This window comes from Nycticebus coucang, chromosome 22 (genome assembly GCF_027406575.1).
Source record: "Nycticebus coucang isolate mNycCou1 chromosome 22, mNycCou1.pri, whole genome shotgun sequence".
NCBI lineage: Eukaryota > Metazoa > Chordata > Mammalia > Primates > Lorisidae > Nycticebus > Nycticebus coucang.
The window spans coordinates 32,526,493-32,539,360 of NC_069801.1; the positions used below are offsets into that span (position 1 = coordinate 32,526,493).

The 12,868-nt window shown below is 45.1% G+C and overlaps 1 protein-coding gene across 1 annotated transcript in view; it reads right to left on the bottom strand.

The window, feature by feature from the left end:
- RHBDL2 (rhomboid like 2) overlaps positions 1–12,868 on the bottom strand; it is a 58,816-nt gene that overhangs the window by 30,803 nt on the left and 15,145 nt on the right. The window contains exons 3-4 of the mRNA XM_053575616.1: positions 4,829–5,095; positions 1,011–1,159 (exon numbers count right to left, since the gene is read on the bottom strand). Of these exons, the coding sequence (XP_053431591.1) occupies positions 1,011–1,159; positions 4,829–5,074 (395 nt within the window). The 5' untranslated portion in view covers positions 5,075–5,095. The remainder of the gene's footprint in view (positions 1–1,010; positions 1,160–4,828; positions 5,096–12,868) is intronic.

Genomic DNA, 12,868 nt, shown 5'->3' on the forward strand with positions numbered 1-12,868 from the left:
GATCACAGATGCTAAGTGAGGTCCTGAAAGGCCATCAGCATTTAGGCTGGGAAGTGGCTCAAGCTTGTAATCCTTAGCCTCCCCAGAGGACAATGAAAGAGACCTGGCAATCACTGCCTTAACCAAGCGCTGAAGAGAAATGGCCCAGTGATGTCTTAGGATTGTATAGGATGATTCTCGGGGGTTTTGGTAGTTGGATGATCATTTGCTGTCAGGAATTTGAGACCAGCTTGAGCAAGAATGAGACCTTATCGCTACAAAAAATAGAAAAGTTAATCAGATGTGGTAGCTCGCACTTGTATTCCCAGCTACTTGGGAGGTTGAGGCAAGAGGATCACTTGAGCCAGGAGTTGAAGTTTGCAATGAGCTATGATGATGCCATTACACTCTAGTCTCTAGTCCAAGCAATAGAGAGAGACTGTCTAAAAGAAAGGAAGAGAGAGAGAGAGAGACAGAAAGGCTATCAGCATTTTTAAAACTATAAATAAAACTATCTCCTATTGCCAGTATTCCAGATGGAAAACAGTATTACCTACTCATTAATATGTTCATGAATTAATTTAACTGTGTGACTGGGGAGAGGGGACTGCTGATTCAGCTCTACCATTTCATAACCCAAAGGGAACATTTAACAACATCAGATAACTAGGGAAACATACTTTTGGTTTGGTAGTGACTGGGTCTCTTCTCATTAATATATCTATATAAATACCAATATTAGGCAGTTATGTGTACAATGCAAGGGAAAGTACACTGGCCTTAGAGTTAGCACTGGTGGGTTGAGGTCCTAGCTCTGCAACCTAGCTTTGTGACTTAGAGGAAGTGACCACATCCTCCAAGCCTCAACCCTAACACAGCAGGAGTAATACCAGCCTCATAAGGTTGCCATGATGCTCAAACATGGTAATGGACATAAAAGTGCCTGAGCAATAACAAAGCACCAAACAAGTTAAAGGTTACAGTGACTTATAATCACCTCTGACATCGGTGACTCAACTGTCATTCCTTACCCAGCATGTACCAGCATGTATGAGATAAACCTCCAGACTTCCTCCCTCTTGTCGGGACAGTAGATAAAGGGACTCTCCAAGATGCCAGTGTCGAGGGTGATCCACTGTTTCTGAGGCTTCCATACAGCATAATAAACAAACACTGCCAGCTGACAGGGAGGAACGGACCTGAGTGTTAACCATACCTTCTCCAGAGAGTGGCCCCACTCTAGCCCGTGGGCAGTGGCTTTGTTCCAAATGGTTCCACTCTCAAGTGGCTCACACCATAGCACAGGCTCAGAAAATGACAGGATTAAATTCTCCACCTTCCCTTCCGTAGTCACTTCCCCCACTGTGGTCCCTTACCCCCTCACCACTGTGGTCACATCTTACTTCCTCCAATGGTTAGGAGCAGCACTAAGCCACATTGTAGAGAAGATTCTTCCTGAACTCCCTTTTCCCTGGTCTTAGACACCCCACTCTCTGGCGTGACGTTCTCTATCACCCTCCCCCTCTTAAATACCCACTCCCCTCATCTGCCCACCCCCGCCATTTGATCTTTCATTTCTAACTTAATATGAAAGTAAGTTAATGCTGGCTTCCAAAGAGTAGAGTAGGGAAAGGAAAAAGTAAATAAAAGAGATGTGGCAAACACTGCCTTAACCAAGTGATGAAGAGCAATGTCCCAGCGATGTCATGCCATGTGATGGGAAGGGCACTTCACCTCTGTGGCATTCTTCCCCCAAACCCATGACTGCAGGCTAGTCATAAAAAAAAATCAGACAAATCCCAGCCTAGGGGACAGTCTATGGGATGCCTGGTTAGTCTTCCACAAGACTATCAAAGTCATGAAAAAGAAAAACTGAGAAACTGTCACAGATCCAAGGAGCCTGGGAGACACACAGCTAAGGCCAAGTGCAGTGTAATACCCTGGATTGGAGGGTACCAGAGAAACAAAAAAAAGGCCAGGTGTGGTGGCCCATGCCTGTAATCCTAGCACTCTGCGAGACGGAGGCAGGTGGGTTGCCTGAGCTCACAGGTGCCACACCAACCAAAGCCAGACTGAGACCTCATCTCTTAAAAAAAAAAAAAAAAAGGCGGGGCACTGTGGCGGGCGCCTATAGTCCCAGCTACTTAGGAGGCTGAGGCAAGAGAATCAAGAGTTTGATGCTGTGAGCTGTGATGCCACAGCACTCTACCAAGGGCAACAAACTAAGACTCTGTCTCAAAAAAAAAAAAAAATAGAAAGAAAGAAAGAAAGAAAGAAAGAAAGAAAGAAAGAAAGAAAGAAAGAAAGAAAGAAAGAAAGAAAGAAAGAAAGAAAGAAAGAAAGAAAGAAAGAAAGAAAGGAAAAGAAAAGAAAAAAGAAACTGAGAAAAGACACTAATGGAGAAACTGGCAAACTCCAAATAAAGTCTGGAGTTCAATTAGTAGTAATATGCCAGCACTGGTTTCCCTTTTTTTGACAAATAACTACGGGAATGTTCAATACTAACAATAGGGGAAATTGGGCGAAGGAGGCATATACAGGAATTCTCTGTGCTATCTTTGCAACTTTTCTATAATGCTAAAATTATTCCTAAATAAAAAGGTCATTTAAGAAAAATGTAATAAGTAAATCCGTCTTTCTGTGAGAGGCAGATCTCTCAGCACCTGCTCCACAACCCTTCTGTGGAAAGCTGTCCTCTCCCTAGCACTCACTGTCTGGGCAGTCGCGGCTTGTGCTATGTGACTTTATCCCATTCTTCTTCAGTACACACGCACACAGAAAGAGTTGATTGGAACAAGGGCACACCAGTCAACCCATAGGCTAAAAGGATATCACAGAGAAGCAGGAATAATCCACATCCTCATGACTTCCCGATTTACAGATGATCTTACAATAAAATCCCTTGAGAAAATTTAGAACTGTTTCTGGCTGGGCATGGTAGCTCATGCCTGTAATCCTAACACTCTAGGAGGCAAAGGCAGGTGGATTGTTTGAGTTAAGGAGTTGGAGACCAGCCTGAGCAAGAGCAAGACCTTGTCTCTACTAAAAAATAGAAAAACGGGGCCTGTGGCTCAAAGGAGCTCTGGCTCCAGCTTCGTATGCTGGAGGTGGCGAGTTCAAACCCAGCCCTGGCCAAAAACTGCAAAAAAAAAAAAAAGAAAGAAAGAAAGAAAAACTAACTGGGCATTGTTGTGGGCATCTGTAGTCCCAGCTACTCAGGAGGCTGAGGCAAGAGGATCACTTGAGCCCAGGAGTTTGAGGTTGCTGTGAGTGATGATGACGCCATGGCACTCTACCCAAAGCAATAGAGAGACCGTCTCAAAAACAAAAACAACCTCAGTGCCCATAGCACAGTGGAAGGTGCTGGCCACATACACTGAGGCTGGTGGGTTTGAGCCCGACCTGGGCCTGCTAAACAACAATGATGACAACTATGAAAAAAAAAAAATAGCCGGGCATTGTGGCGGGCGCCTGTAGTCCCATCTACTTGGATAGCTGAGGCAAGAGAATTGCTTCTTAAGCCCAAGAGTTTAAGGTTGCTGTGGGCTGTGATGCCATGGCACTCTACCAAGGGTGACATACCGAGGGACTCCATCTCAAAAAAAATAAAAATAAAAATAAAAAAACTGTTTCTTCTATCAAAAAGGTCTTAACAAAAGCATCTCCTGGTATGCTTATATCTCTTATCTGAGCCCTAAGAGGCTTGGTCCTATGACAGGTTAATTTTATGTGGCAACTATGGTACCCAGGAATTTGCTCAACATTATTCTAGATGTTTCTGTGAGGGTATTTTTTAGATGAGATTGGTAGACTTAAGTAAAGCAGATTTCTCTCCATAATGGGGTGAGCCTCATGTAATCAGTTGAAGGCCTTACTAGAAAAAAGGACTGTCCTCCATTAGGAAAAGGGAATTCTGCCAGCACCAGGGCTCAAACTGCAACTCTTTCATGGGCCTCCAGCCGCCCTACAGGTTTTGGACTTGCCAAGCCTCCATAATTGTTTGAACCAATTCAATATCTTAATATAAAACAAACCTTAATATCTCTATTTCTCCCCCCATCTCCCACACATGCCCTATTGATTCTCTTTTTCTGGAGAAACCCCACTAATACAGTCCCTGATAAGGAGGCTGAGGGATGAATGGAAATTAAGAAGGTTAATTAGGGACTTCCCCATGCCCCAGAGTCACACCACACAGGTACCCATGCTCTGCTAGTCCCCTCCCGAGACACCCAATGTGGAAAAAAAGGCTGAGTGTCATAAAGCCCAGGAAGAACCCCATCCTGGTCCAGTCACTAAGATGTGACCTTAGGCAAGTCACCTCACCTCTCAGAGCCCTGATTCTCTTCCGGAAGCCTGACTAGATCAGAGTCTGAAAACACACCACACGCTGCCCAAAGCAGACATCATTGAGGATCCCCTTTTTTTCATACTGAAATTCAGAGGCAGCCTTTAACTCTTCTAACACACAGCCTAGACAGACCTTCCCAACAGTCTAAATTGGTTCCTAAGATAAAGCCCATTTGTAACCCCAAGATTATTTGGCTTTGAAAAGATCCCACCAGCTAAAATGAAAGGAAGCCACTAAAACCACAGCCACGTTGGGCAGGGGCTTGTCTGATAAATGAAACTCAACCCTGGGTTGAGAGTGACCAGGGGCACAAGAAAAGCCTGTGGAGGCAGTGCTGGAGAAGACTGAAGTGCACGTCAGTAAATGGCCTCCCCCATCCCCGCCGAGCTCACTTCTTATGTGTTCTCAGTCTCTTCTCTATACCTAGATCTAACCCCCAGTTTATTTGCAACCCCCCAGTGCCACACACACCAGTGCCCACCACTTAACTGTACTCACTTCAGCCAGGCTGATGGAGATGATGAACACCGGTGGGGGGCAGCAGTTGGCTCTCTCCAAGTATGTTATCCGGGACTCTTCGGGAAGCATCCACTTGGAGACAAACCTGTGGACCTTTTTATTCTTGGCAGAATCTTTACTTCTCCAGTCCTCTCTCGTTTTCTCCTCTTCTTCCAGCTCTTCTTTCCTCTCTCTCCCCATATTCAGATTCATACTCTCCATCTCCAGATCATGAGCAGCAGCCATTGTCCTGGGTCCTCCCTCCACCTGAGAGGGACATGAACCAGTAGACAGGTGACCCTATGGTCTCCAGGCCATGGGTCTTTCCTGGACCATCTGGCATAACTGTTGGTTTCCCAGGCCTTTCCTATGTGTTAATAGAAGGTAGCTGAAGTGGGGCACAGTGGCTCACACCTGTAATCCTAGCACTCTGGGAGACCGAGGCGGGTGGATTACTGGAGCTCACAAGTTCAAGACCAGCCTGAGCAAGAGTGAGACCCCTGTCTCTACTAAAACAGAAAAAATAGGCGAGTTATTGTGCTGGGCACCTGTTTGAGGTTGCTGTGAGCTGTGATGCCACAGCACTCTACCTGGGGGGACAAAGTGAAACTCCGTCTCAAAAAAAAAAATTCCTAAATGGTTCAAAATAAAGTTGTCACTGTAGTTATTTTAAGAAACATGAACTACAGAGCCAGATGACTTGGATAAAAACACAGCTGTAGGCTAGGTGTGGTGGCTCACACCTGTAATCCTAGCACTCTGGGAGGCCAAGGCAAGTGGATTGCCTGAGCTCAGGAGCTGGAGACCAGCCTGAGTAAGAGCAAGACCCTGTCTCTACTAAAAATAGAAAAACTAGGCAAGCATAATAGCACTCCTCTTTAGTCCCAGCTAATTGGGAGGCTGAGGGAAGAGGATTTCTCAAACCCAAGAGTTTGAGGTTACCAGGGTACTCTATCCAGGAGGACAGAGTGAGACTGTCTGAAAAAGAAAAAATAGCTCTACCACATATCAGCTGTAAGGTAGCCCTAGGTAAGTTACTTAAATTCTCCAACCCTCAATTACATATTTCCTAAATCATGGTGAACATTAATGTGAAATTTACCATTTAATCCATGTAAGCTGTACCATTCAGTGGCATTGAGGACATTTACAACATTGTGCAACCATCACCACTTTCTAGTTCCAAAACATTTTTCTTCACCACAAACAAAAACCTCAAACCCATTAAGCAGTTAATCTCCATCCCCTCCCTGCCACACAACTCACCCCAGCCCCTGGCAAACCGCCAATCTCCTTTCTGTCTCTGTGGATTTACCTGTTCTGGATATTTCATGTAAATGGAGTGATGTAAGGTGTATGTATGTTCTGTACAATAGGTGGCCTTTTGTGCCTGGCTTCTTTCCTTCAAGTTTTGTCCATGTTGTAACAAGGGTGAGAATTTCTTTCCTTATAATGGCTGAATAATACTGGCTTGCATAGATATTCCAATAATATTGAGTGGCATAGATACGATGGACATTTGTGTTGTTTCTACCTTGTGTCTATTATGAATGAGCTTCTGTGAATATCCCCATACAAGTTTTTGTTTGAACATCTGTTTTCTATTCTTTGGGGCATATACCTCGGAGTGGAATTGCTGAGACATATGGTAATTCTATGCTTAACTCATTCAGAAACACTCAGATTCCATTTTAGGAAGGGATAATAATCCCACTTACGCCATAGCACTGCTGGGAAGATTGTATGAGATAATGTATGTAAAGCACTTCCAAGACTACGTGGCACACAGTAAACACTCCGTAATTATTATTAGTGGCTACTATGTGTCCATCATAGCTGGACGGATGAGTAGAAGGGAGGGCTAAAGCTGAGTCTAGGCCTACTTTCACCCTGCAAGTTACTAGGAATCAGATCAAATTCAATTTATTTTTTTTTTTAGAGACAGAGTCTCACTTCGTCACCCTCTGTACAGTGCTGTGGCGTCACCCTCTATAGAGTACTGTGACATCACAGCTCACAGCAGCCTCCAACTCCTGGGCTTAGGCCATTTTCTTGCCTCAGCCTCCTGAGTAGCTGGGACTACAGGTGCCCACCACAACGCCCGGCTATTTTTTGTTGCTGTTTGGGGCCAGCTTTGAACCTGCTACCCTCGGTATATGGGGCCAGCACCCTACCCACTGAACCACAGGAGCGCCCAAATTCGATTTATTTTCAAATGAAACTCACTGCACAAGTTTTCACATTGCAATAGGTTAAATTCAATAAGCTGAAGATGAGACTTCTCCTTTTACTTTTTTTTCTTTTCCCCAGCGACTCTTCTGAAAACCAAGGCTTCTTCCCTCTCCCGCATCTTCTGCTCCCCACTCACCAGTCCAGCCTCCCCTCCATGGTCAGACATTAAGTTCATAGACATAACTATTTTATTCATTGTCCTTGAATATTGATTTTTTTTCTCAAAATTGATGAAACTACAATATGGATTTAAGATCAGCTGCTATAAACTGCAAATATTAAAACATTTAAAATACAACTTCATGGCTGGACGTGGTGGCTCACACCTATACTCCTGGCACTCTGGGAGGCCAAGGTGAGTAGATTACTTGAGCTCAGGAGTTTGAGACCAACCTGAGCAAGAGCAAGATCCTATCTCTACTAAAAATAGAAAAATTAGCCAAGTATAATGGTACATACCTATTATCCCCGCTACTCAGGAGGCTGAGACAAGAGGATCACTTGAACCCAAGAGTCTGAGGTTTCTGTGAGCTGTGATGCCACAGCCCTCAACCCCAGCCAACTGAATGAAACTCTGTCTCAGGGCGGCACCTGTGGCTCAAGGAGTAGGGTGCCGGTCCCATATGCCGGAGGTGGCGGGTTCAAACCTAGCCCCGGCCAAAAACCAAAAAAAAAAAAAAAAAAAGAAACTCTGTCTCAAACAAATAAAATAATAAAAATAAATAAATAAATAAATAAAAATTTAGCAGGCGTGACTACTCCTATAGTCCCAGCTACTCAGAAGGCTAAGGCAGGAGTATCACTTGAGCCCACAAGTTCAAGGCTGCAGTGGACAATGAGGACTGTTGCCCAGGCAACAGAGCAAGACCCTGTCTCAAAAAAAAAAGTATTCATTTTAACAATTATTAACTTAAAACTGCCACACATACAAAAAACCCAAAATGGTCCACAAAACACTCTCCTTCCCTTGTGAAGGTCGCGTGTCTGCTTTCTGTCTGGGCATGTGCAGTAGGCAGGTAGCTCCAGCCACTTTAGACTCTAGCCACAGATGAGCACATCGGCAGTGAAGTGCCGCATTTTGTTTTGAATTCTCTTTTCAGTCCATCACACTCCGACTCCCGCACCTGTCTGTTTGCCCTGATCCCTGAGGACAGGGGGCTAGCTCTGTCATCTCATCTGAAGCACCTAGGCAGTGCTGCCCACAGACCTCCTTCCAGTCTCTCCAGTTTATCTTCTGTGTCACTCCCGAATTTCTGAGTGCAGTTTACCACCTTGGATACTACTGATCAGATTAGCAACAGTGATGATGACTTACAGTATCCCATACTTAGGAGGCTGTGTGGAAATGAGTGCCACGTGTCAGGTGTGAACTGACACAACCTTTTTTTTTTTTTGAGACAGAGTCTCACTATGTTGCTCTAGGTAGAATGCCATGACATCACAGCTCACAGCAACATCAAACTCTTGGGCTTAAGCGATTCTCTTGCCTCAGCCTTCCAAGTAGTTGGGATTACAGGCGCCTGCCACAACGCCTAGCTATTTTCTTTGTTGCAGTTCTCATTGTTGTTTAGCAGGCCCGGGCCCAGCTCAAACCTGCCAGCCTCGGTGTATGTGGCTGGCGCTGTAATCACTGTGCTATGGGCACCAAGCCTGATGCAGCCTTTTGGAAGGCAATTGGGCAGTGTCTATAAAATACAAAAAGCACACACCTTTCAATAGAACCATCCCACTTCTAGAAATCTATCCTAAAAATCTATCGAGCAAGCACACAGGCTACATTACAAAGATGTTCCTGTGGAACTACTTACAGCAGTGAAAAATTATAAGCAACCTAATGTACTCCAATGGGATTCTTATATTTCCTGACAGTTCACATTCTTACACTGTGCTGAAATCTGCTTACCAACACTTCTGCTCCTAGGTGAAAGGCTTCCCTTCCCAGGGCTTCACAAAGCAAGTCTAATCTAAGGTTATATTATCATTAATTTTGTCCTTGCTTGAGTGTGGCTTGTATAAAAACTCTGTAGTTCAATACTGGGATACAATGTCTGGAAGTAAGCTTTAGAATTTTTGTGGTCAGGTGTGGTGGCTCACACCTGTAATCCTAGCGTTCTGGGAGGCTGAGGCTGGTGGATTGCCTGAGCTCAGGAGTTCAAGAAAAACTAGCCGAGCACTGTGGTGGGTGCCTATAGTCCCAGCTACTAGGGAGGTTGAGGCAAGAGGATCAATTGAGCCCAAAAGTTTGAAGCTGCTGTGAGCTAGGCTAACAGCATGGCACTCTAGCCTGGGCAACAGAATAAGACTCTGACTCAAAAAAAAAGTGGGGGTGGGGGGTGCTCAGTATCTATAGCTCAACAGCTAGGGCACCAGCCACACAGACCAAATCTGGCACGTTCAAATCCAGCCTGGGCCTGCCAAACAACAATGACCACTACAACCAAAAAATACCAGGGCATTGTGGTGGGCACCTGTAGTCCCAGCTAGTTGGGAGGCTGAGGCAAAAGAATCGCTTAAGCCCAAGAGTTTGAGGGTGCTGTGAGCTGTGACGCCACGGCACTCTACCAAGGGCGACATAGTGAGACTCCGTCTCAAAAAAAAACAAAAAATGAATTTTTAGAGACCCAATTGAATAGAGCAAGAGTTTCAAAACAAAACAATTGGCAGTGATTACAACACATTATAGTCTCACAGAGATATAAAAGCATCCACAGATATTATTTACTTGATCACTCTTGCTTACACTCAGAGTGGATTTTTACTACACTGACTCTGCTCTTACTGAGCAAGCCTACCGTTTTTTTTTAGACAGAGTCTCAAGCTGTCACCCTGGGTATAGGGCTGGGGCATCATAGTTCACAGCAACCTCCAACTCTTGGGCTCAAGCTATCCTCTTGCCTCAGTTTTTTGTTTGTTTGTTTTCTATTTTAAGCAGAGACAGGGTCTTGCTTTTGCTCAGGCTGGTCTCAAACTTGTGAGCTCAAGCAATTCACCTGCCTCAGCCTCCCAGAGTGCTGGGATTACAGGCATGAGCCACCATGCCCAGCCCAAGCCTACCGCTTATCTGCAGCAAGTTGCTGCCAACTCTGTTGAAAGGCCACAACATACTTAGATCAAAACTGAGCGGTGCTGCTGGGAAACATTCTCACCCCGCAGTAGGGAACAACTGAGGAAGATCATTAGAAGGATGGTTAAAAATGGACTTGTCCCTCGCGCACACCAAAACCTTCCCTTTACATTTGACGAGCATTCTTAAGAGGAAGATAACAGAAAGAACTCCCTGCTTCTTTGCCTTGCCTGGTAGAAGCATTGCTTGTGTGATGAATCACAGAGCCAGTGTGTTGGCCAAAGACTGGCCAGGGCAGGACTGTGCTCATTCACCCAGAACGGTTGATTACTTTAAAAAAAAAAAAAAATCTGTAGAAGTAGAGATTACACGGGAGACCTTTCACATTGGCAAGGGTTCTTTCCAAAGACTTTTCAGATGTCTTAATCCACTATATACCACATGATATCTCCCAAAATTATGTTGTAAACTGTAGCCAGAAAATTCTAAATGATTCCTCTTCAGTCCTTAAATGATTCTATAAATACATAAATATAGTTATTTATAACATTAGTTATTTGAGAAGATTAACCATAGTCAATAATTTGCACCTGATGTCCCAAAGAAGGAAAGAAAAAGAAAACTTGGTTGGTTAATTGTGTCTCTATTTATCTTTTAGTTAACATTTAATCTCTCTTGAAGAGTAGCCTCTGTGCTGGCTGACTCTCACTAAAACAACTTCCTGAAGCTCTTTTCCTTGTGTCTCTGTAAACCCATTGTGACTCTATTGATATCAGAGGTCTTAGATACCCCTGAACTTGACATTCCATGCCAATTTATCCATAGCTCCTATTTTTGGCACACACACACACACACAAAGTGACTTTCGCAGGCCTCTTCACTTTCTCTTCCTTTCTATCACCAGCACCATCACCTTCTTTATTTTAAGGGTCTTTTCTACTCCTCAAATAAAAAACCAAGATTTTTTTTTTTGAGACAGAGTCCCAAGCTGTTGCCCTGGGCATCACAGCTCACAGCAACCTCAAACTCTTGGGCTTAAGCGATTCTCTTGCCTCAGCCTCCCAAGCTGGAACTACAGGCACCCACCACAACACCCGGCTATTTTTTGGTTGTAGTTGTCATTGTCGTTTGGCAGGCCCGGGCTGGATTCTAACCCACCAGCTCCAGTGTATGTGGCTGGTGCCCTAACCACTAAGCTACAGGCGCCAAGCCAAAACAAAGATTTTAATCACTGCTTGCAAATTACATAAAAGCTAGAACTAGTCGAGAGTAATAAAGTCACGTGAGATGTCCAGGTAGAGCCCTGGCTTCCTGACAGGCAACCCAATCACTGAATTCTCATTTCTTCACAATGGGCCTTTGAGGGTAGCTAATAAAATATCAAAATTGTAAGTGTTGAATCTGCAAATGTCACTGGTGTATTCTTTTGACACTCGCGTTGTGATCATGTGTCAGTTTTCTTGGGGAATTCCTCATCTCCTCTTGGCAGGCAGCAGGGAACATCTCCCACTCCAGACGCTAAAAATGCCCCAAACTCCCATTTCCAGGTCTCTAGACAGCTAGGGCTCAGGAATGTGACCTTTGCTTACCCAATCAGCTGTAATTTGCTTAGGGTTTTTGAGGACACAGCTGGGGATGGGGAACATTCTTTGGCGTGGTTGCAGTGTTGGCAGCAGTATCTGGTGTCCAGGCAGCCTTGCCACTGGTGTCAGTGTGGCATCCAGCGGCTGACTCCAGCTGTATCTGTGACAAAGGCCGTAGCCCAAAGCATGCGGCGGCCCACTGGGGCTGCCCTCCCCTACCTGCCCCTGTGATGGGATCTTGGTGTAGCTCTACATGCCTGGTCTCCCTTGGTTTCTGTTCATTTCCCAAGCTTTATTTCTGCAGCACCCAGTGATTCTGTAACCTACCCAATGTGCTTTCAGTGAAATTCACTGCCTGGTTGAATAAGCCAGAATCAGTTTTCATACCTTGTGACCAGGAACCTGACAGATACACCTAAAAAGCCAAGAAATGCTTCTGAATTTTCTCTGGAGTCTTTCTGTCGCAAGTTAAACTCATTTCTCAAGGCTGGATGTGGTGGCTCACACGTGTAATCCCAGAACTCTGGGAGGCTGAGGTGGGTGGATCGCCTGAGCTTACAGGTTCAAGACCAGTCTAAGCTAGAGCAAGATCCTGTCTCTAAAAATAGCTGGGTGTTGTGGCAGGCACCTGTAGTCCCAGCTACTCGGGAGGCTGAGACAAGAGAATCACTTGAGCCCAAGAGTTTGGGGTTACTGTAAGCTATGTCATCAAGGGTGACAAAGTGAGACTCTGTCTCAAAAAAAAACCCTCATTTCTCATAATGCTTTGGGAGACACAGGGAAGGGGCACAAAACCAGGGAGTCTGTCTGCTGGTCTAGACTGCCACTTCCTGGCTATGTGACCAGAGGCAGGTCCCTTCCCAGCTCTGAGCCACAGTTCTCTCACCTGACAGTGAGCGTCTTCATCATACCAGGAATTATCCTAACTGGCTATGCTGTAGCATCCTGGAGGCATCTGTTTCTCAACATTGGTATTCATATAGATTCCCAGGCCTTGCTCCCTAAGATCCTAATTGAGCAGGGTTAGGAGCTCTCTGACAAGGAGACCAAATGGCGGAGAGGCAGCAGCACCTCTGAGAAGCACAACCTAAGGATCTCCAAGCTTTGGTCCAGTTCACATGCTCTGTGACCCGAGGGCAGAGACCGTTCCACTGCCATATT